This window comes from Ranitomeya variabilis, chromosome 3, assembly GCF_051348905.1.
Source record: "Ranitomeya variabilis isolate aRanVar5 chromosome 3, aRanVar5.hap1, whole genome shotgun sequence".
In the NCBI taxonomy this organism is placed as follows: Eukaryota; Metazoa; Chordata; class Amphibia; order Anura; family Dendrobatidae; genus Ranitomeya; species Ranitomeya variabilis.
In genome coordinates this window covers 402,997,026-403,021,931 of record NC_135234.1, presented here as the reverse complement: position 1 = coordinate 403,021,931, position 24,906 = coordinate 402,997,026, and the positions used below count along the sequence as shown (strand labels likewise).

The following is a 24,906-nucleotide window of genomic DNA, read 5'->3' as shown; positions in this document are numbered from 1 at the left end:
TCCAACATATTTTAGGGTCAGGAACTCAAATGTTTTGTTTAGAGCTTATAATTCCCAGCATAGGCGGAGAGAAGCAGCTTATTGCTTCCCATGGGCAGCACAACCAGTTTCCATTAGTCATGAAAATGCACTATATATTTTGCTATGGAGCCATCAGCTTCATTGAATACAGGGAAACAGGTGAGGGGGGAATCCGGCGACACTCAAAGATCTGTATCCAACACGAATAAAATCACATAACATGAACAGTGTGAGTTTTTATTTGATACATACCTGGCATGATGACAAATGAACCCTGTGGCTCCATGGCTACCAAACAAGCACTAAGAATGCTGGGAGAATCCGCTGCCGATATGCCACACATTCGACACGTATCCTTCAATCTCTTACTCAGCGACTGCAAATTGCGTCTACTCAGTAGACCACTCCAATCTGTAAAAATTAGAATACAATTGCATGACACATAAAAGTAACTATGATTGACATTTGTGGATGTTTCCATCCTGACACAATTACGGTACATACATGTTAATGCTTAACAGCACAAATCTGTTTGTTCAAAGGCCGGTTTCACACATTCATGAAACGGACTGTTCTGGCATCGTAAGCCCTAGCCCTACTGCTGGCTCTCCCAACCTGGACTGACTGCTTCATTTATGGCAATAGGATTGGGTCTTCTGATGCGAGAACGATCTGTTTCACAAGTGTGAAATCGGACAGATACAGCTCCATGAACACGCAAGATGACAACATGGCAGAATTCATTTGCAGGGTCAAAAATCTCAATGCATTGAGTCAGTATTTTTACTTTTAACCCCTTCCCGACCTCCGCCGTACTAGTACTGCGCTGTGGGAGGTGCATTTCTGACCAGCGCAGTGCTAGTACGGCGGCACGATCACCGCGGCCTCACGCTGAGCGCCACGGTGATCGTGTGTGGGTGTCAGCTGTATGTGACAGCGGACACCCCGCCGCAATGCCCACGATCGGTACTAACACCAATCGTGGGCATTTAACCCCTCTGATGCCGCTGTCAGTACTGACAGCGGTAGAGATGACAATCGCGCAGGGACAGGGGCTCCCTGCGCTCTCCCACTTGAACAGCGCGATCATCGCGTTGTTCCTGTGGTCTCCATGGAGACCCCCGGCTCCAAGATGGCCACGGGGGTCCTGCCGGGGCCTGGAGTGAGGTGGCTTGCGAGCGCCTGCTTAGAGCATACGCCGGCAAGCCTCCTACACTGCCTGTCCGATCGCTGATCTGACACAGTGCTATGCAAAGTGTCCAATCAGCGATCTGACCTTATATAGTGATGTCCCAACCTGGGACAATCTAATAAAGTTAAAAAAAAAAAAAAAAATCCCCAAATAAATAAATAAATATTTTACCAATAAATCCATTTATGTAAATAATAATAAAAACCAATAAAAGTACACATATTTGGTATCGCCGCGTCCGTAAAGACCCGACCTATAAAAATGTCCCACTGGTTAACCCCTTTAGTGAACACCATTAATAAAAAATAAAATTAAAAAAAAAAAAAAAACAAGGCAAAAAATCAATGCTTTATCATACCGCCGAACAAAACGTGGAACAACACGCCATCAAAAAGACACATATAAACAAACATGGTACCGCTGAAAATGTCGTCTTGTCCCGCAAAAAAAACGAGCCATCACACAGCATCATCAGCAAAAAAATAAAGTTATAGCTCTCAGAATAAAGCGATACAAAAATAATTATTTTTTCTATAAATGTTTTTATTGCATGTAAAAGTGTCAAAACATAAAAAAATGATATAAATGAGGTATCGCTGTAATCGTACTGACCAAAAGAATAAAACTGCTTTATCAATTTTACCAAACGCGGAGCGGTATAAACGCTCCACATATGGGGTATCAGCGTACTCAGGACAAATTGTACAACAACTTTTGGGGTGCAATGTCTCCTGTTACCCTTGGTAAAATAAAATAAATTGGATCTGAAGTAAATGTTTTGTGGAAAAAAATAAAATGTTATTTTTTTTTTTTAAAAAAAACATTCTAAAAATTCCTGTGAAGCACCTGAAGGGTTAATAAACTTCTTGAATGTGGTTTTGTGAACCTTGAGGGGGGCAGTTTTTAGAATGGTGTCACTTTTGTTTATTTTCCATCATATAGACCCCTCAAAGTGACTTCAAATATGATGTGGTCCTTAAAAACAATGGTTTTGTAAAATTTGTTGAGAAATCGCTGGGCAACTTTTAACCCTTATAACTTCCTAACAAAAAAAATTTGGTTCCAAAATTGTGCTGATGTAAAGTAGACATCTAGGAAATGTTATTTATTAACTATTTTGTGCGATATAACTCTCTGATTTAAGGGTATAAAAATTAAAAGTTGGAAAAATTTTCAGTTTTTTTTTTTTTACAAAAAACCGCAAGTCATATCAAGGAAATTTTACTGCTATCATAAAGTACAATATGGTACGAGAAAACACTTTCAGTATCAGTGGGATCCGTTGAAGCGTTCCAGAGTTATTACCTCAAAGGGACAGTGGTCAGAATTGTAAAAATGGGCCGGGTCAGAAAGGTGAAAACAGGCTGGGTCTTTAAGGGGTTAAGGTAACACTGGCAATTTGTGTACAATGATAAATATATTTATCTTAGGTTTACGAACGCTTCTGCACTTGCCTTTAAGCTCTCCGTGCCCTATTCTTCCCAGACGGCCAATGACCACTCTCCATGGTAAGGAGCTCATCTGTACAAGTCCTTGGCACCATTCCCATAGCTTCTGGAGACCACTGCGGCGAGCAGAACCTTTTTTCCGCCGAGCTCTGTGATTTAAAGCCAAACAACTTAACATTTCCTCTAGCAAGATACACTTAAACACACACGTAGGTTAGAATATAGTCTACAATATACGATTTCCCTAACCTGTTTGGCACATCAATGTTGATGATGCAGGTTTCCAAGAGCTCTCCGTAGAGATCTGTACAAGAAGCTAGGAGCCATTTTTGATCATGAGATAAGCAGTAACCAAGGAAGAGAACATTGTATTTTTGTCCAGCTTCTCCAAATGTTTCACCAAGTTCTGTCTGCTTGTCTTTTACTGGAGCCAAAATAAACGGTGGTGTGTAAAGTTTAATACATTCCGGCCTCTGCAAAAAAAAAAAAAAAAAAATGCATCAATATGGCGACTTACGAAATAACGAAATTTCTATAAATAAATAAAAAAAATAAGCTTATAACCGATAAAAGATGCTATATAAAGTTTATTGCTGACAAGCGAATTGTAAAAATACAGGGATCACCAGGGTTATTTGGGCTACATTGCCGGTCTGTGGTTGTTATGATGTATAACTTCGCAACTTTCTTTCATGGAAACTAACGGAAGTAAAACGTACTTCTGGACTTTTCAAAGAATTTTCAATAGCCAGACCAGGGCCAAATCCAGTTAAAGTTTTCACATTTGTGGAGCACGGAAGTGGTCTTCTGCACTGGGTAAACACTGAGAAAGCCAAGGACTTCAAATGCTGGGTGTAAATCTGCCGGTCCTCATGTCTCACTGGTTGAAGAAGATACTGGCATGGGACAATCTAGGGAAGAGAAAGCAAATGTTAAGAGCCCCTTCCAATAGTTGTAATATGTCAACTTACAAAATCTAAATTTTAACCACTTCATGATGAAGCCCTTTTTCGTTTTTGCGTTTCGTTTTTTTGCTCCCCTTCTTCCCAGAGCTATAACCTTTTTATTTTTCCATCAATATGGCCATGTGAGGGCTTTTTTTTTTGCAAGACGAGTTGTACTTTTGAACGATACCATTGGTTTTACCATGTAGTGTAAAGGAAAACAGGAAAAAAAATCCAAGTGCGTGAAATTGCAACCAAAAGTGCAATCCCACAGTTTTGTTTTTTCTGCTTTTCATTAACCATATTCACCAAACGCTAAAACTGACCTGTCATTATGATTTTCCAGATAATTACGAGTTCATAGACACCAAACATGTATAGGCTCTTTTTTATTTAAGTGGTGAAAAAAAATCCAAAGTTTGTTAAAAAAAAAAAAAAGTTTCCATTTTTTAGGATCTGGGGCCGGGTGAGAGCTTACTGTGAGCTGACATTTTTAATTATACCATTTTGGTGCAGATACGATCTTTTGATCGCCTGTTATTGTATTTTAATGCAATTTTGCGGTGACCAAAAAAAATAATTTTGGCGTTTTGTCTCTCGTTACGCCGTTTAGCAATCTGGTTCTTTTTTATACTAATTGGCAATTCTGAACACGTTGATATCAAATATGTGTATGTTTGATTTTATTGTTTTATTTTGAATGGGGCGAAAGGGGGGTTGATTTGAACTTTTATTTTTTTATTATTTTTGAAAAAAAATTTATTTATTTTTTATTTTGGCATGCTTCAATAATCTGCATGGGAGACCAGAAGCTGCCATAACTCAATCAGCTCTGCTACATACAAGCAATGATCAGATCACCTGTATGTAGCAGAATCGCTCACTTGCTACGAGCGCTGACCCCTTTAAATTTTTCACTGTTTGTTTCATTGCAGCCATTTGGTAACTTCAAAAAAGTTCATTTTTTTCTCATTAGTGTACACTCCACACCCCATCTTGACTGAAGAAATAAATTTTTTTGCAAATTTATTAAGAAAGAAACTGAAATATCACATGGTCATAAGTATTCAGACCCTTTGCTCAGTATTGAGTAGAAGCACCCTTTTGAGCTAGTGCAGCCATGAATCTTCTTGGGAATGATGCAACAAGTTTTTCACACCTGGATTTGGGGATCCTCTGCCATTCTTCCTTTAATATCCTCTCCAGTTCCGTCACGTTGGATGGTGAACGTTGGTGGACAGCCATTTTCAGGTCTCTACAGAGATGCTCAATTGGGTTTAGGTCAGGACTCTGGCTGGGCCTGTCAAGAATGGTCACAGAGTTGTTCTGAAGCCACTCCTTTGTTATTTTAGCTGTGCTTAGGGTCATTGTCTGGTTGGAAGGTGAACCTTCGGCCAAGTCTGAGGTCCAGAGCACTCTGTAAGAGGTTTTCATCCAGGATATCTCTGTACTTGGCCGCATTCATGTTTCCTTCAATGGCAACCAGTCGTCCTGTCCCTGCAGCTGAAAAACACCCCCATAGTATGATGCTGCCACCACGTTTCACTGTTGGGATTGTATTGGGCAGTTGATGAGCAGTGCCTGGTTTTCTCCACACATGCAGCTTAGAATTATCACCAAAAAGGTCTATCTTCGTCTCCAGAGAATCTTATTTCTCATAGTCTGGGAGTCCTTCATGTGTTTTTTTTTTATCAAACTCTATGCGGGCTTTCATATGTCTTGCATGGAGTAGAGGCTTCTGTCGGGCCACTCTGCCATAAAGTCCCAACTGGTGGAGGACTGCAGAGATAGTTGACTTTGTTGAACTTTCTCTTATCTCCCTACTGCATCTCTGGATCTCAGCCACAGTGATTTTTGGGTTCTTCTTTACCTCTCTCACCAAGGGTCTTCTCCCACGATTGCTCAGTTTCGCTGGATGGCAAGGTCTAGGAAGACTTCTGGTGGTCCCAAACTTCTTCCATTTAACCCCTTACCGACCTCCGCCGTACTATTACTGCGGAGGTCGGATCCCCGGCTTTGATGTGGGCTCCAGCGCTAAGCCCACCTTAAAGCCGGGACATGTCAGCTGTTTTGAACAGCTGACATGTGCCCGCAATAGCGGCGGGTGAAATTGCGATTCACCCGCCGCTATTAACTAGTTAAATGCCGCTGTCAAATGCTGACAGCGGCATTTGACCGGCGCCTCCGTCCGCGCGGCCAGAAATGAGCACATCGCCGACCCCAGTCACATGATCTGGGGTCAGCGATGTGTCAGCATCGTAACCAAAGGTCTCCTTGAGACCTGTATGGTTGCTGATGCCGGCTTGCTGTGAGCGCCACCCTGCTAAAACGCAGTGTGAACCTCACCTTATATAGACAGGTGTGTGCCTTTCCAAATCAAGTCCTATCAGTTTAATTAAACACAGCTGGCCTCCAATGAAGGAGTAGAACCATCTCAAGGAAGATCACAAGGAAATGGACAGCATGTGGCTTAAATATGAGTGCCTGAGCAAAGGGTCTGAATACTTATGACCATGTGATATTTCATTTTATTTTTTTAATATATTTCCAAAAATGTCTATATTTTTGCTTTTTCTCAGTCAAGATGGGATGCAGAGTGTACATTAATGTGAAAAAAATGAACTTTTTTGAATTTACCAAATGGCTGCAATGAAGCAGAGTGACAAATTCAAAGGGATCCGAATACTCTCCGTGGTGAGTGTGTGTGAGAGTGTTTGAGTGTGAGTGTCTCCTGTTAACGATATGTTTTTTGTTTCTATTAAATCCACCTTAAAAAGGGAGAAGTTAGCATTATATTGTGCATCAAATATTAGTCATCATTTTGTCTGGTCATTGTTCACTTGTACGGGTCACATTTTCTAAATACCATTCTTGAAGAACACAAAGTGCAAGGAAACAAGTACCTGTACAGAGACAGTGTTTCGGAGGTGTGGTGGAAGAATATGCAACATTTCCATGAAACAGCGGAGAAGCCCCAAGGACCACACACTAGAGGAATTTGACCCTTCATCTTTATTTTCATAAGTAAAGGGGTCAACGATGTAAACCACAATAGCCGGGGGATAGGTGATGGCATGAGACTCCCCATCAGTTGGAACTCCAACCTTATCACGATCCATGGTGCTAAATGAGAAACCGATGATAAAGGGTCAGTGTTTTATACAATTTATGCAAAATGCATGAAAGTCATAATTTAACTTCTATTTATTCCCTTCACATGACATTAAGCCTCTGTATAGGAACAGTGACATTTGTACACATTTTTTCAGTAAACAAGCAAACAATACAGGATACCCATAATGTACTTCAAGACCATGTTTTTCGACGCATGCATCTCACCTTTCAGTAACCTCGCATGCTGCTGCAGCTGCTGCCTGCTCGCTTGACATCCCAGTGGCTTGCTGCAGGGTCGCTTGCTGCAGGGTCGCTTGCTGCAGGGTCGCTTGCTGCAGGGTCGCTTGCTGCGATGCTGATTGATTGTTCTGCACAGAGTTAACCTGTGCTGGGACAGCATTAGTGGAGTTGTTCATGCTCCCATAGGGAGGAAAGCTGGTATTTTTGTTTCCCGGTAAAGAGTTTGTCCCGTTTGCAGGAGGAGGAAGGCATGGTGTGGTTGCAGGTGGCAGAGAACTGTTTGGAGTTGCTGAGGAGTTAGTGGATGGAGCTGGGGTCATGGACGAAGGAGTGCTGGGGTTTCCAGTGTTGCTTGTAGGAGGTGGCTGAGCGGAAGCAGTCTGATTAACAGGGGATGCAAGGTTCGGTTGGCAGAGTAAAGAACTATCCAGTGGTTGGGAAGCAAGATATGGCCCTATAAAAATGAAAAAAGTAAAAAAAAGGAAAGGGTGGGAAATGGAATTAAAAACATTTCTTTAACTTTGGAGGAAAAAGGTACCTTAAAACGGGTTGTCCTATAAACAACATATCTAGGATTGCTGAGGGTCTGGTAGTTGAGAACCCCAGAGATCATGAAAATGTATGACCACTACTCCATTTACTGTCTATAGAAGGGATTGTCACATACTCACTACTGCTTCATTTATGCAAGGAATGACCTCTAATAATCACACATGTACCATCTATCCTGGGATATGATATACTAATCATCCAAGTCCCTTAAAAGGTTAAAATATTTTTATGGCATTTTTTTTATGGGACATAATTGGCTGTAAGTTTTTGACATGTCAATATGATGTAAAAAACCGGTTTGGCCAAAAACTGCAACTGAAACTCATTACATCTGCATCTGAAGTGATCAGAACATACCTAACTCATATTTGCACACTTGTGCATATAATCGCAATTTGGAAAAGGTTTCATTGCCACCAGTCGCTGCCTGAGAAAACCATTCTGCAACAGATTTATCAGAAACCTTTTTTGCGGCAGTGGACCCAACTCGCATGATGCCATCTGTAAGTTGTTTGGAAATCGCTCGATGCTGACCAAGTCTGCAAGACTGAAACGCACACAAATGATGAAATAAGGAATAAAGGATGAATACATAACAGATCTGAAAATATTAATACAATAAAAAAAAAAAAAAACTATTTACGAGAATAATTTGTACAAGTTACATAAGAAAGCAGCAGAGGGGGATGCTAAAAATAAAGGGATCCACTAAATCAGTAAAAGTGGTAAAAACACAATTACATTTAGCAGGGCAGTGCCATATGGGGCCCTTTATTACCACACTATAAAGGAACAGACAAGCCCGCCATATACATTAGATAGCGGTCAATGGTTCGGCGGATCGTTCGGCGGATCGTTTGGCGGCCATCTCAGTTGGCTCTCCATACAAGAGCGCTTGGTCAGCACAGTGTGTCTGTTCTCGCCAAGAGAGCTTATTTCTGGGAGAACAAAAGGATCGGTAGTTCAGAATCTGACATGTCGGATCTTTGATAATGAATTGTACAGGCCGCCATACAGACTGTCAGCCGAATCCACCGATTGCTAATGTGTATGGGGGGGCTTTAAGAAATGCACTCACAATAATAAGCAATTTATAAAAGGAGTCAACTAGATGCAACAGTCTTACCTCATACATAGCAGTAAGATCCCGAAAGAAACTCTTGGCTCCATTTAGAAGAGCCTCATTCTCTGGGCAGACCACAACATATGCAATGTCTCGTTGAGACCCATAAGGTTCTAGCATCAGCCTTTCCCAGTAAGGCAGAGCAAAGGGAGACAGCACCAAAAAGTCATAATCGTATCCAACCATAAATGTGGGGATTGGCAGTGGTTCTGGGGATTCATCTGTTCCTAGAGACACACACAAACACAAACATTTCAGTAAAAGCGAATGTGGAAGTTCTGCTTAGACTGTAGGGTGCCAGTGTCTCAGCTAAGTCACTACATACTGTATGCATGCACCATCGCTAGCTACTGACTTCCATGCTATTCGGCTTATGATTGACTCACTGTGGGACGTGCAAGTTGCAATGTATTACTACAGACTATGCAGATTTTGTGTTGCGGCATTTCCAAAGATTAAAACTTGACTTACCATACGAGCCACGGCCAGCCATTTTGTGAAACTGTTGCCAGGTTAAGGGCCCCTGAACACCCCACGATCGTACAGTTCGCTTCTTTTGAACAGCATCTTGCAAGACAGGTTGCAGAGAAAGAAGCATCCGGAGGATGTCTTGGGAACATTGCTTGCTGGAGTCTACTGCTGCAAAGCAAAACATGGAGAAGACTGCAAATGAGCAACACTGCACTTATGCCTAGACTGGGCAGAATTCACACACAAAGGCAGCCCCATTCATTTAGATGGCTGCCCCTCAGATGCAGACAGCATATCATCAATGTCTGATCAGTGGGGGCTCCTTTCAGCTTTATCCGGGCAGTGCACTATGTAGGAAGTGGAACATAACCCTGTATATGTCAATAGCATATGGTGATGTAGAAATCAAAGTTACAGCTTGCTACAGTGGAAGGGGGTCAAGAGACTCTCCAAGGTTTCTAATGAAAATCTTTCTGCTCCAGCGCTGCTAATCTGGTAGCCTAAGGGCTTTTGTCATGTGTGCTGGAGTGATTTTACAAGTGATCGCATGTGACTGCTGCCATCAGTCGGATCACACAGATCATGGTTTGGCATCCAATTCTCACTTTTTTTTTTCTTTATTTGGGGCTGTGAAAGTCTGGAGTCACATGCGGACATGTTTAGGACATGATCACCATGTACTCTAGACAGAAGACTAGTAAAACATTACAATTCACATTTTTTACTACTTTTTTTTTTATATATTAAAGTCAGTCACTACCGAAATGCATTTTAAATGGGCTATACAGTGCTTTAGGGAATATAGACCCTGGAACAACCACACTAGCACTGTACCTGTTGTTGGTACAGCGCCTGAGAAAAGGAGATTTTTGTGTACTCACTGTAAAATCTCTTTCTCTTAGTCTCTAATTGGGGGACACAGGACCATAGTTTTTGCCATGGGTGTTATGCTGCTGTCCACTAGGAGGCGACACTATGCATAATCTGAAAAAGATTAACCGTGGCTCCTCCTCTGCAGTATACACCCCTGGACGGCGTTAGCCTTCTCCAGTTTTGTGCAAAAGCAGTAGGAGGAACGTAGCATGAATAACAATTATGCCTGTAAGAAGGCAACTATGTACGAGCTCAAGAAAACAATATGAGAACTCAACAGTTACAACGTCCCAGAAGGGCAACAGGGTGGGAGCTGTGTCCCCCAATTAGAGGCTAAGAGAAAGAGATTTTACGGTGAGTAGACAAAAATCTCCTTTACTCTGTCGCCTCATTGGGGGACACAGGACCATGGGACGTCCTAAAGCAGTCCCTGGGTGGGAAGCAATGGACGAATATTGTGCAGACAGGCCCCCATACTTAGGGCACCGCCGTCTGCAGAACACATCTACCCAGGCTCGCGTCCGCTGAGGACTGGGTATGAACCCTGTAGTGTTTAGTAAACTTGTGTAGGCTAGTCCAAGTGGCCGCCTTACACACTTGTTGTGCCGAAGCCTGGTGCCGAATGGTCCAGGAGGCCCCCACCGCCCGTGTAGAGTGTTCCGTGATACCGGCTGGAAGAGGAGAATTCTTAAGGCGGTAGGCCTCTTGCATGGTGGATTTGATCCACCTGGCAAGGGTAGCTTTGGAAGCCGGCAGACCCTTGTGGCCGCCTTCCGGAAGGAGGAAAAGAGAATCAGACCTCCGGAAGGACGCAGTCCTAGACACGTATATACGCAATGCCCTGACGAAGTCAAGCGTATGCAGAGCCTTCTCCACTATATGAACCGGACAAAGGGATGGTTGTGAAATTTCCTCATTGAGGTGGAAGTTGGACACAACCTTCGGAAGGAAGGATGGGACCGTACGAAGAACTACCTTGTCCTGGTGAAAGGCCAGGAAGGGCCGTCTGCAGGAGAGTGCTGTCAGTTCAGACACCCTGGTAGCGAGGTGATTGCCACCAGGAAAACCATCTTCTGGGAGAGAAGGCGGAGCGGGACCTCCTTAAGGGGTTCGAAGGGTGGTTCCTGCAATGCTGTCAGGACCAGGTTGAGGTCCCACGTTTCTAGTGGTCGTCTGTAAGGGGGAAACAATCGGGAAACCCCCTGAAGAAAAGTCCTTACTCGCAGCTTGGTAGCAATGAGACTTTGAAAAAGCACTGAGAGGGCAGACACCTGGCTCTTAAGCGAGCCCAATGACAGCCTGGCCTCCAGACCCAATTGGAGAAAACCAAGTACTTTGGGTAGGGAATAAGGGATTGGGGGTCTGGCCACGAGATTTGCACCAGGTAAAGAAAGCTTTCCAGGTACGGTAATAAATCTTGGCAGAGGCTGGCTTCCGTGCCCTGATCATGGTTCCAATGACGTCCGGCGAGAGCCCTGCCTGGGTTAGAACCCAGGTCTCAAGGGCCACGCCGCCAATTTGAGAGCCCCTGAGTTCTGGTGGTAGAACGGGCCTTGTGATAGAAGATCGTGGCGGTCGGGGAGATGCCAGGGGGCGTCTGCTGTAAGTTGTACGATGTCGGCGTACCATGTACGTCTGGGCCAGTCCGGTGCAATTAGGATGGTTGGAACTCCATCTTGCTTGATCTTCCTCACCACCCTGGGTATCAGGGTGAGAGGTGGAAAAATGTACAGAAGCTGGAACTGGGTCCAGTCATGAACCAGAGCGTCTGCTCCAAGCGACCGCGGATCGTGTGTTCTGGCCATGAAGTTGGAGACCTTGGCATTGAAGTGGGATGCTATTAGGTCCACATCCGGGGTCCCCCAGCGATGGCAGATCTAGCGAAAAATTTTGGGATGGAGAGACCACTCTCCCGAGTCTATTTCTTGTCAGCTGAGGAAGTCTGCTTCCCAATTGTCCACACCTGGAATGTGGACCGCTGAGAGAACCGACCCTGTGTCCTCCGCCCAGTGGAGGATATGTGACACTTCTCGCATCGCCTGGGTACTGCGGGTCCCCCCTTGATGATTCACATATGCCACAGCCGTGGCATTGTTCGATTGTATTCTGATGTGAGAGGCTGCCAGTAAGTGATGGAAGGCCCTCAATGCCAGGAGGATGGCACGAATTTCCAGGATGTTGATGGGCATGGTCGCTTCCACTGGGGACCACTTGCCCTGTGCCCTGTGGTGTAGGTGCACTGCACCCCAACCCGTCAGGCTCGCATCGGTGGTCAGAACTTTCCAATGACTTGTGAGAAAGGATTTCCCCTTTGCTAGCGAGGTTGGCTTGAGCCACCAGTGAAGGGACCTCTTGGTTGAGGACATTAGCCGGAACTCACTGTCGAGAGAGAAAGGGTTCTTGTCCCACGACTTGAGGATGGCTAGTTGGAGAGGCCTGAGGCGACACTGGGCAAATGGGACGGCTTCTATTGCTGCCCCCATCCTGCCGAGGACTCTCATGGCAAACCGGAGAGATCGAGGGGGTTTGCGGAGGAGGGTGCGATCTCCTAGATGGAGTCAGTGCCTTGTCCTTGGGAAGGAGTTAGACCCCTGGAGGTGTTGAATAGCATTCCCAGGAAGGTCAGAGACTGACTCTGGGTTGGTGATGATTTTTGTAGGTTCACTAACCAGCCCATGCGACTCAGTGTCGATTGTGATTGAGACGCTGAGCTCGCAGTCCTTGAAGGTGGGAGACTTGATGAGTAGATCGTCCAAGTATGGAACGACTACTATGCCTCTGGAGTGCAGGACGTCCATGGTGGCTGCCATGAATTTGGTAAACACTCTGGAAGCCGTTGCGAGTCCAAACGGGAGAGCCACGAACTGGTAGTGGTCCTGGTCGATTGCGAACCTGAGAAATTTCTGACGAGCAGGTGCAATCGGTATATGCAGGTATGCGTCTTGTATGTCTATGGAGGCGAGATATTCTCCCTTCTCCATGGACGCAATGATGGACCGAAGGGACTCCATGCGGAAATGATGGACCCGTACGTATTTGTTGAGTTGTTTTAGGTCCAGTATGGGCCGCACGCTGCCTCCTTTCCTGGGGACTACGAATAGATTGGAGTAGAACCCTCGGCCATGAGGACCGGTACTATGACTCCTGCTTGAAAAAGCGAGGAGACCGCTTGCCGGAAGGCACGAGCCTTGGCTGGTGGTTTTGGGGGGACAGAGAGGAAGAATCGGTCCGGTGGGTTGGAGGTGAACTCTATTTTGTATCCGGAAGACACTAGTTCCCTGACCCACCTGTCTTCTGTAATAGGCAGCCAGACTTGATGAAAGAGCAAAAGTCGGCCGCCTACGGGTGTGGTGTCTTCCGGGGTCCGTGAGTCATGATGAGAAAGTCTGAGATTTTCCTCCTCTGGGTTTAGACTGGGCTGCTTTTGACTGCCAGGTCTTGTCCGACCTTTGCGTTGATCGTGAGTTGCCCCTGCGTGGGGAACGGTTACGATTCTGTGCTGGACGCGAGACGGACCAGCCCGAAGAATTCCGAAAGGATCGGAATCGAGTTTGGTTACGCTTCTTGTAAGTGCAATTAGGTTTCAGTTGGGGAAGAGAAGCACTCTTACCCCCGGGAGCGTTGGATATCATAGTGTCCAACTGTTCACCGAAAAGTCGCCCACTGAGGTAGGGGAGGTGCGTGAGGGACTACTTTGAGGCTGCGTCTGCTTTCCATTCCCACAGCCAGAGGATATGCCGAATTGTGATGGCGTTTGATGCTAACCCCACTACACCCCTTGCTGAATCCAGAGCTGCATGAAGCATGTAATCTGCTACGACTGCTATTTGAACCACTTGGTACGACAGCTCAGGAGCGGATGCTTGGAGGCCAGCTTGTAAATTTTTGGCCCAGGCCAGAATGGCCTTGGCAGCCCAAACTGAAGCGAACACGGGGGGATGCCCCTGCGGCCTCGAAAATTGAACGAGCCATGCGTTCTACCTGCCGGTCTGCTGCGTCCCTGAGGGTTGAGCTATCTGGCAGTGAAAGGAGGGTCTGTGCTGCTAGTCTAGAGACTGGGGGGTCCACTTCGGGTGGGTCTGTCCACTCCTTGGTATCCTTCTGCGGGAAGGGGTACCTCGCCTCCAGATATTTGCGATTAGCAAATTTTTTCTCAGGCTGTGAGAACTGCTTTTTAAGGATCGCCTTAAACTCTGGGTGGTTAGAGAAAACCTTAGGCGGCTTCAGAGGTCCTTCAAAGGAAACCTTGTGTTCTGGGGCCTCTGGTGGCGGATCAGAAATGTCCAGCACCCGATGGATGGAAGAGATTATGTCCTCAACTAGTGCTGTATTGCTAGGGGGGGATTGGGATCAGAGACCCCTCCATTTCCTTGTCTGAGTCGGAGTCACAGATGCCTTCCGAATCCTGTGTATCACTGAGGCGTCCCCTGCTGGGTGAGCTGGGGAGGCCTTCTCTGGTCGGGGATTGCGGAGATCAGCATTGTCTGTCCCTGTAAGGGGACGGTCTAGATGACCTGGAACTACGGTGTCTCTCCCTAGAAGGGGATGACTGAGTGCTATGGGATGACGTAGATGGACTGTGGGTCCGCTTGCGTCCTGACTTAGACGTGGATGTGCCAGGGTCATCCTGTCCCTGAGTCAAGCTCTCCCTTTGCTGGGTAACGGTCATAGCCGAGGCATGACCCTGCAGAGCCCGAAGCAATGTGGAGGTAAGGTTATCTATAGACTGCGTCATAGTTGGCGACATCTCAGTAGCCCATTCTGGCGTGGCACTAGACACCGAAGCATTGGTAGGGGCCTCTTGGGGCTCCGACACAGTAGTCTGAGTGCAGTCCTGGCAGTGTGGGTACACACTGCCACTGGGGAGAGCGGTCCTGCAGGCTGTGCAGAATGCATAATAGCAGTCCTGCCTGGTTCTCTTGAACCTTGAGCCCGGCATAGTGCACAGAGTGCAGAAGGGCTGCTATGCAAAGGACCTTACAGGGGTAGCTATGTAGAGAAACCTATAGGGGAGCCTTATAGGTAATATGGATTCACAGCCGAGTAAAACAACCCAGCTGTGATCTTACCCCACCAGTTTGCCCCTAGGTCCAGCGCCGAAGATCCACAGTCCTGTGCCCCCCGGAAACTGGCTGGCCTGGTCCTGCTGACCGGGAGATGCAGGGTTAATCCTTGCTGCAGTAGAAATGGCCGCCGAGGAGAAGAGGCAGGGGGAGAAGGGGGTGGAGAGCTGAGAAAAAGGCGGCAAAGCTGTGTAAAAACGCATCCTTTCTGTCTCGATCCGCCCCCTCTATGACACTGTAGAGTGTCATATTTGCCATCCGGGGGCGGGCCGGGGGGGCGGAGAGGAGGCGGCGGCTTCAGCTAGGCCGAAGCCGGGGCCTAAATTAGATGCCCGATGCCCAAAAGGGCTCCAGGCCGCCGCGAAAGTCCGGGAGGGGGTAGGATCTGAACTGGACCCCCCCGGATTTAAAGGCAGGATAGCGGTGGGGCTGTAAGCGCAAGAGGGGACCGGTGAGGGGTCCCCCTGAGGCAGTATAGAGCTGGTGCTGCCGCAGAGACAGGGGCGCAGGGAGCCCTGTGTCTGTCTGTGCCATGCCTGCCTGCACTCCCCCCAGCCCCAACAGGTGGGCTGGGGTCCCTGGATGCAGGCGCAGTGTGCTGGCCCATTGCTGGGAGCTGCAGAGTGCTGCCTGTACAGGCCCTACCTGAGGCGTCTCAACCTAATGCCCCCAGAGAGGGATTATAGAGGGTGCTGTTGTCACCTTCAGGGGCCTTAATCCTCGCCTCGACCTCAACCCACAAACCCAGAGGAATTCGGGAAGTTTCAACTTCGAACCAGCACCCGAGGGACTGGGGAAGGAGCAACATGGGGAATAGCCATCTCCACTTCAACCGGGCACCCCGTAACAGGGGGCCGAGGAAGGAGCCATGCCGGGAGTCTCACAGAAGACCCACTTTTCTTCATCTGTAATCCGTCGGAAAAAAAAACGGAGTAAAAAAATCTTAGGTGTGCCTCCTATGCGACACTAAGCAAAAACTGGAGGAGGCGGACGCCGTCCAGGGGTGTATACTGCAGAGGAGGAGCCACGGTTAATCTTTTTCAGATTATGCATAGTGTCGCCTCCTAGTGGACAGCAGCATAACACCCATGGCAAAAACTATGGTCCTGTGTCCCCCAATGAGGCGGCAGAGTAAATAAGTTCCCTAATTCATATGTAAATGGCTTTGCTACACCTTGGAGTGGCCAAAATTTGGCACACCAGTAGACCATCTCATTTGCATATTGGGCTCCCCCACACACTTCTGATTGACAGCACTACACTTCCACGTGCATTAGACGTGCGAGGGTTGTCAGAAGGAGAAAATTTAATTTGAGGGGTTTATTTTTTTATTTTTATTTTTTTTACTCCCCTTCTTCCAAGGGTCCTAACTTGTTAATTTTTTTCGATCAATGTAGCCATACCAGGGGTTGTGTTTTGCATGATACAATTCACATTACTATGCAATTACTGAAAAAAGAGGAACGACACCATATCACTATATAACGTACTAAAAAACAAAGAAAAAAAAAAATCTAAGTGTAGTAAAAACTGAAGAAAAAAAAATCCCCCCCATCATTTTTGGGGGGTTTTGCATTTACAGCATTCATTATTTGATACAAGTGATCCATATAATTCAGGTCAATACGAGTACAACAATACCAAACTTATAAGGGTTAGAAGGAGAACTATATCTATCTCTTTGTTTTCTACGACATGTAACATTTTCATTTTTCCATCAAGGAAACTGCAAAAGTTCGGATGTTGTGCATTGAGCTCACATTTATACACTTTTGGCACACATTTTGATCTATTTTTGATGCATTTTTTTGTTGGTAGTTAAACCACTAAAATCGATGCTACTATATCTATATAAACATGGTGCAATTCGCAACTGGGGACTACCAGATTCCCATTAACCACTGTAGGGTAAGTTTCTATGATTATGTACAGAAGACTTTCTCAACTAAGCACGGGTGCGTTCAACTGTCAGTGGAGAGGTGGCTGAAATTCCCTCACAAACGAATGGAGAGCACCATCCAATAGTATAATTCCGGCCACCGTTGTTCCACTGACTGCAGCCGCAATTTGGGCAGTATGAATCACATGACAGATTCCTTCAAACCTCCATGATGAACACTGGCCTAGACCCAAACTAGCAGCATTGATAAAATACATCAAATAAAATTAAAATCACTCACCATTTCTTTTAGACCAGCGATGTAAGCAAGAACTTCTGACAAGTGCTTCATCCACTTTACCTCCAGACATGTTATCCATAAACTGTCGGCCGTGCTCCAGTGCCAAGTAGCAATCATTACAGCAGTCTTGTTCTTCCACACGAGCCGCGTAATTCACAATGCTGGTTTTTGTTGCTGGCTCTTCATCCATAATTCCAAACGGAGAGAATAAATTAGTGCACTGGTCATGTAGAAGTAGTATTAATTCATCTGGCATTTTTTCAGTATCCTTTAGCACCCCACGATCAGCTCCTGCAGCTCGAAGTGCATCAAAGCGCTTTTCCACTTCCTTAGAACATTCTGTATGTCTGCCAATTATATCCAACTCATCCTCTAAAAACAAGCCAGAGTTGTTACCAAACTTGCGATTCATCACTGCACTGAAGCCACAGGTGCAGCGGTACTGCACTTCTTGGGTGGGGTCAGGAATATACACGCCGACGTCTGCGCCTTTAATGTTCATGTTGCACACACATATGCAGCAGCTATCAAAATTGCAATCTTTGAAAAGATTCATTACAGATTCTGAAAGGATCAGGTTGACGTAGAGGCTGTGTGCCTCGGGTATCGATGGAACAGTTGCTGGTTCGACTGAGTTCAAGGGTCTGCATGTCGAAGGTGTGGAGGCTGGAGAGTACAAATCAGAGTTCTCATATTTGACAGATCCTTGAACACTGGCTGGACCTGCTCTTGGGGTACGAGGAGTTCTTGGCGTTCGTGGAGTGGGAGCTGAAAAGCGAGGTGTGGCAGGAGAAGGTAGAATGCCTGCTCCGCCATTACTTGGTGGGGCACTGTTTGACATTCCAAATGGTGTATGGGTTTGTGGTGTGTACGTCTGAACATATTCTTGGTCAATTGCACTGCTGACGCTAGAGATATTCCTAAGAAAAAAGGAAAAAAATGTCAGTTCAGGAAAAAACCCGCCCCCCACGAAATATAAAATCAAAGAAAATTGGCAAATAATCTTAAGAAACATACTACTGTTTTCCAGAATTTACATATCTCCGTGGTCACAAACTACTAACACTTCTTAGATGCAGAAGTGTGAGACACAAAAATGAAAAGCTTCTTGAAAAAAGTAGAAGTTAGATTGCCATACAAACTTACCCGTCTTTGATAAAAGGCATTGTGGGTACTGGGGGGAGCAGGTCCAATTTCCCAACAGTCCAACTAGGACGGTAAATGCACTCATCTGACAACTTGATGGGTGGCAAAGACTGGCTGGGTAGAGTCTTCAAGGGAGCAAACATGGTACAACCCACCATTACTTGACAGGTTTCTGCTTTATATACGTACGAGAAATCCTGGGAAAAAGGAAAAACAATCTTCAGATTTAATTCTGTAAATTTCCTCAAGGCAGATGGAGGATCTGCATCATGTTCAATATTAACAGGAAAAGATAAAAAGCAAGTCAGTGAATCAAGGTGACCAAAGTAGGTGGCGCTGCCTAGCAATGGTACTGGTTCATAACCAAAAATCATGGCTATTGCAATTCCAACCATGGTACCAAACTCTGAAAAGTATACATTCTAGAACTTTAAAAATTGTGGAAATAGAGGGATTTTTGATACTCACCGTAAAATCTTTCTTGGAGCCTTCACAGGTAACCATGGACGCATTCTGCTGTCAGTAGGAGGCTGACACATGCAAAAAAAGAAAAATAGCTCCTCCTCAGCAGTACACACCCACTGACGGCATAAAGCTCATCAGTTAGTAGTAAAGCAGTAGGAGAAGCAACAAAAACATAACTTTGTACAAGCCCAACAAAAGGCACGTAGGCCCAACCAGGGAGGTTGCAGTGTCCCCAAATGGAGGACGATAATGAGGTACCAGGTGAGCGACACCCTGAAGGAAGGTCTTTACCTGGGGATGAGAGGCCAGTTTGGACGTAAGGGAAAAGGTCATAGGAACGGATTTATTGTCTTTACTCCAACGAAAGAAGGCATTGCAATATCTGTATGACAAGTGCGTGAGGACGCAAGCTTTCTCGCATTTATCCTCGTCTGTATGGCCTGAAGAGAAAATCCAGCCTCCCTCAAAACGGCGGCCCCACAGACATGCCATTAAATTCAGAGACAGAGAACTCTGGTGGAAGAGGGAGCCCTGTGAGAGTAGGCCTGGAAGCCTCCAGGGGACTTCCGCAAGCAGGTTTACCAACTCCGCGTTCCAGGCCCTTCTGGGCCAATCCGAAGCTACCAGGATTACTGGAACCCCCTCCGACCTAATCTTTTTTTTACAACTCTCATAATCAGCAGGAGGAGGAAAAAGATACAGCAGCTGAAATTGAAACCAAGGAATGACCCGAGTCACAACCAATGGCTAGGGGGTCACAGTACCTGGCTACGAAACGAGGCATCTTGTGATTCATCAGAGACATCATCAGATCGACGTCCGGGGTGCCCCATCTTTGACAGATCTGGTCGTAGAAGGCGGTGTTGAAAGACCAATCGCCTGAGGTGAGACCCTGATGACTCAGTAAGGTTGGCGGCCCAATTGTCCAACCCCGGAAGGTGGACTGCTGATATTACTGGTATATGGCATTCTGCCCAAAGCAAAATCCTTGCCACCATAACTGACTTGCTGAAAATCCCACCATGGTGATTTATATACGCTATGGCTGTGGCATTATATGACTGAACGTGAACTGGATGACCCACAAGGTGATTCTGCCAGTGGAGAAGGGAGAGGTAAATTGCTCTGTTATCCAGCAAACTGATGGCAAGAGCGGCCTCCTATGGATTCCAGTGACCCAGGGCTGTGCATGGAGAAAAACCGCTCCCCATCCAAGGAGACTGGCACCAGTGGTAATGACTTGCCAGCGGAGAGGAAGAAACGATTTCCTGTGTAGAGAGGCAGGGAGGGTCCACCATGTCAGAGACTGACTCACCCAAAGGGGTAGCAGAATGGGACGGTCCAGGGAAGAGATCCTCTTGTCCCAAGCTGACAGGAGGGCTAGTTGAAGGGGACAAGTATGGAACTGGGCAAAAGGTACAGTTTCCATGGCAGCAATCATCCTCCTCAGTACGCTCATGCAGGGGATGTGGAAATGGCAGTCTCAGGGAGCGGAACCCCAGGTGTAGAGATGAGAATTTCTCCTCTGGAAGATCTTGGCGCGAGCTGTGTTGAACAGCATGACCAAGAACACCAGATGTCGAGACGGGATCAGGTAAGACTTACCTGTTGACTATCCAGCCGAGATGGTCAAGAGTGTCCAGAATGATCTGAAGACTCTGGCGATAATCTGAGGACAGTCCCTTGATCAACAGATCGTCCAGGTAAGGGATGAGGAGTATCCCCTTGGAATGAAGAATGGATATGACAGTTGCCATAACCTTCGTAAACACCCTGGGGCAGAGGCCAGACTGAAGGGAAGGGCTGTGAACTGGTAGTGCTCCTCCTGAACCGTGAAGCAGAGAAATATCTGATGTGGGGTGCAAATAGGGATGTGCAAGTAAGCATGCTGAATGGCCACCTAGCAGAGAAATTCATCTGGTTCCATAGAGGCGATTACTGAGCGTAGAGATTCCATCTGAAAGTGACGGACTCGACAGCTTAACCATTTGATATCCAGAATCAGACGAAGGGAATGGTCCTTCTTTGGTTCCACGAAGAGGTTGGAGTAAAACCCTGAAAAGCGTTCGTGAGAGTGAACGGGTACGATAACCTCTGTCCGAAGGAAAATTTGATCTTGTAACCTGAGAATTTCTCTGAGCCAACAATCTCTCTGAGCCAGGCGTCAACCACCAACAACCATGATTCCCGGAAAAAAAGCCGGCCCCCCCACCTTGGGAGAATTGCCAGGTGGGTGTGATGTCTTGTTCAGGAAAATCTGTTGGATCAGGACCCTGAGGGCTTTGAGGATTGACCTTTTGGACGCCAGTGAGGGGCTGGCTTGAAGGACTACTTCCTGACGGGAGGCCCGGAGGAAGGACAAAAGGAACGAAACTTGAGAGAAGGGCTCCTGGTGAAGGGGCCTTTTGGCTTAGGAAAGGAAGTGCTCTTACTGCCAGTAGCGTTTGAAATTATCTGGTCCAACTTGGACCCAAAAAGCCTAGGACCCTGGAAGAGAAGGTTGGCAAGAGACTTCTTGGAATGTGAAACAGCATTCCAGGCCTTCAACTAAAGAAACTTCCGTATGGAAACGATATTGCTGGTAACCCGAGAAGAGCAACTGGAGGCGTCATATAACTTCATCAGTTTATATTTGCCAGCGTGCAAAATTTGATCTGCTAGGTCAGCTAGCTCATCAGGAGAGGAGGCTTATGAAATACCTTTCGAAGGAGTTTTTCCCAGGCGTATACGGACTTGGCTACCCATGTGGAAGAGAAGACGTGACAGAGGGAGGCACCAACAGCTTCAAAAGCTGACTTAACCAGGGATTCGATCTGTGTCAGTGGATTCCTTAGCGGAGGATCTGTCTGGCAGAGACAGAACAGTCTTGGAGGACAGCCGGGAAACCGGCAGATTGACGGTCTGGGACTCTATCCCTTTCGTTCTGACCTCATTAACGAATGGACAAAGAATATCCAGTTGTTGCCCACCAGAGAAACGCCTTTCCAGATGTTTGGTGAAGATTGCATGATATTGATACATGATACTGGCTGTCATTTACCACCCCCCAGGGCCAGCCACCACCTTCTTTGACCACTTCACCACCTGGCTACTTCATTTTCTTTCTGCGGACATCCACACTATCATGGGCGACTTCAACATTCCCATTGACACTTCCTTCTCAGCTGCCACTAAACTTCTATCTCTCACTTCCTCCTTCGGCCTCACTCAATGGTCTTCTGCAGCCACTCACAAAGATGGTCACACACTGGAACTCATCTTCACCCGCCTCTGCTCCCTATCTAACCTCTCTAACTCACCTCTTCCTCTTTCTGACCACAAACTACTCACATTCTCTTCCCTCTCCACTCCTTGTCTACAATCCCCAACCCACAAACTTGCCCACCCTCGCAGAAATCTTGATCACCTTGATCTACATTCACTCTCTGAATCCCTCCTCCCTCTCACAGATATAAGTTCCCTACACAATGCGGATGACGCTGCCGCTCTATATAACACCACAATAGCTGTAGCTTTGGAATCTTTTGCCCCTCTCACACATACCAAAGCTCGCAAAATCAACAGACAGCCCTGGCACACCAGCCTGACCAAAGAACTGAGGCGAGCTTCCAGGGCTGCTGAGCGCAGATGGAAAAGATCCCACTCCAACGAGCACTTCATCGCATTCAAACAGTCCCTCACTACTTTCAAGACCACACTCGCCACAGCAAAACAACCCTACTTCTCATCTCTCATATCCTCCCTGTCTCACAAGCCTAAACAGTTATTCAACACCTTCAATTCTCTTCTCAGTCCCCCAGCACCTCCTCCCTCCCCACTCATCTCAGCTGAAGACTTTGCCTCATTTTTCAAACAGAATATTGAGAACATCAGACAGTTTTAGTGAACAACCCCCAAGAGCCCTTCCTCCAAACTCCCAGCCCTCCAACTCGAAAACCAACTTCTCCACCATTACGGAAGATCGACTCTCCACTCTACTCAAGATCGCATCTCACCACCTGTGCACTTGACCCGATCCCATCCCACTTCATCCCAAACCTCGCCAATCTTCATCCCAACCCTAACCCATCTCATCAACCTATCACTAACAACTGGTGTTTTCCCCTAAAGCTTTAAACATGCCTCAATCACACCAATCCTCAAAAAGCCCTCTCTTGACCCATCCTCTGCATCTAGCCATCGCCCTATATCACTTCTCCCCTATGCCTCAAAACTAATGGAACAACACGTCCATCTTGAACTGTCCTCCCATCTATCTTCCTGCTCCCTCTTCGACCGCTTACAATCAGGCTTCCGGTCACACCACTTCACTGAAACTGCCTTAACTAAGGTCACCAATGACCTATTAACCGCCAAGAGCAAATTTGCAAGCGACACAACTCTATCCTCCTCCTCCTGGACCTGTCCTCTGCCTTTGACAGAGTGGACCATTCCCTGTTGCTGCTGACCCTCTCATCCCTTGGCATCACAGACTTGGCCCTATCCTGGATCTCGTCATACCTAACTGACCGGACATTCAGCATCTCCCACTCACACACCACCTCCTCATCTCGCCCCCTATCTGTTGGAGTCCCGCAAGGTTCAGTTATAGGGCCCCTGCTCTTCTCCATCTACACCTTTGGCCTGGGACAGCTCATAGAATCTCACGGTTTTCAGTATCATCTCTATGCTGTCGACACACAGATTTACATTTCTGGACCAGATATCACCACCCTACTAACCAGAATCCCTCAATGTCTGTCCGCTATTTCATCCTTCTTCTCCGCTAGATTTCTAAAACTTAACATGGACAAAACAGAATTCTTCGTCTTTCCATCTCACGCGACCCCCCCCCCCCCCCACGAACCTATCTATTACAGTGAACGGCTGCCCACTCTCCCCAGTCCCACAAGCTCGCTGTCTTGGGGTAATCCTTGACACTGATCTCTCCTTCAAACCACATATCCAAGCCCTTTCCACTTCCTGTCACCTTCAACTCAAAATTATTTTACGGATCTGTACATTCCTAAACCAAGAATCTGCAAAAACCCTAGTCCATGCCCTCATCATCTCCCGCCTCGACTACTATAACCTCCTGCTCTGTGGCCTCCCCTCTAACACCCCTCAAATCTATTCTAAACTCTGCTGCCCGACTAATCCACCTGTCCCCCCGCTATTCACTGGCCTCTCCCCTCCGTCAATTCCTTCACTGGCTCCCCATTACCCAAAGACTCCAGTACAAAAGCCTAACCAGGACATACAAAGCCATCCACAACCTGTCTCCTCCATACATCTGTGACCTCGTCTCCCGGTATTTTCCTGCACGCAACCTCCGATCCTCACAAGATCTCCTCCTCTACTCCCCTCTTATCTCCTCTTCCCACAATCGCATACAAGATTTCTCTCGCGCATCACCCCTACTCTGGAACCCTCTACCACAACACATCAGACTCTCGCCTACCATCGAAACCTTCAAAAAGAACCTGAAGACCCACCTCTTCAGACAAGCCTACAACCTGCAGTAACCACCGATCAACCAAACCGCTGCACGACCAGCTGTACCCTCACCTACTGTATCCTCACCCATCCCTTGTAGATTATGAGCCATCGCGGGTAGGGTCCTCTCTCCTCCTGTACCAGTTGTGACTTGTATTGTCCAGATTATTGTACTTGTTATTATGTATACCCCTCCCCACATGCAAAGCACCATGGAATAAATGGCGCTATAATAATAAATAATATTTTATGTGGTTGGAAAAGGTCTGGGAAGGACGTTTTACCCTCTTGAAAGAGAAGGAGTGATCCTGGGAGGGTGGGGAAGGACCGCATCCTTTTTAACATTAAGGGTCTAGTTAACAGCGAATATGAGACTGTCAACCATATCCTGTAGTTTGGAGTTCTGGTCCGTGTCGGGATCACAGTAACTGGGAATCTGAATCAAACCCCAGAGCCACCTCGGAAGAGGAGGTGTGGGATATCAAGGGCATCCTGGACGATGTAGAGGGGACCGGAGAGCTGGATAAAGATCTGGAATGAGCCAGTTTCCTGGACTTAGTCCTCGATCTGCCCTTCTGAGGGTGGTGTTCAGGTGAAAG

General features: G+C 46.6%; 2 protein-coding genes across 4 annotated transcripts in view; one reads left to right on the top strand and one right to left on the bottom strand.

Moving 5' to 3' along the window:
• LOC143816164 (uncharacterized) overlaps positions 1–24,906 on the top strand; it is a 589,616-nt gene that overhangs the window by 414,937 nt on the left and 149,773 nt on the right. The window lies entirely within an intron of this gene.
• MED13 (mediator complex subunit 13) overlaps positions 1–24,906 on the bottom strand; it is a 136,196-nt gene that overhangs the window by 17,303 nt on the left and 93,987 nt on the right. For 2 of the 3 annotated variants that reach the window (XM_077296211.1, XM_077296214.1), the window contains exons 15-25: positions 18,368–18,564; positions 17,222–18,141; positions 9,106–9,273; positions 8,638–8,861; positions 7,869–8,058; positions 6,945–7,413; positions 6,509–6,728; positions 3,381–3,572; positions 2,911–3,134; positions 2,668–2,810; positions 274–432 (exon numbers count right to left, since the gene is read on the bottom strand). In XM_077296211.1, the coding sequence (XP_077152326.1) occupies positions 274–432; positions 2,668–2,810; positions 2,911–3,134; positions 3,381–3,572; positions 6,509–6,728; positions 6,945–7,413; positions 7,869–8,058; positions 8,638–8,861; positions 9,106–9,273; positions 17,222–18,141; positions 18,368–18,564 (3,106 nt within the window). The remainder of the gene's footprint in view (positions 1–273; positions 433–2,667; positions 2,811–2,910; positions 3,135–3,380; positions 3,573–6,508; positions 6,729–6,944; positions 7,414–7,868; positions 8,059–8,637; positions 8,862–9,105; positions 9,274–17,221; positions 18,142–18,367; positions 18,565–24,906) is intronic. The other variant, XM_077296213.1, reaches the window with a different exon arrangement.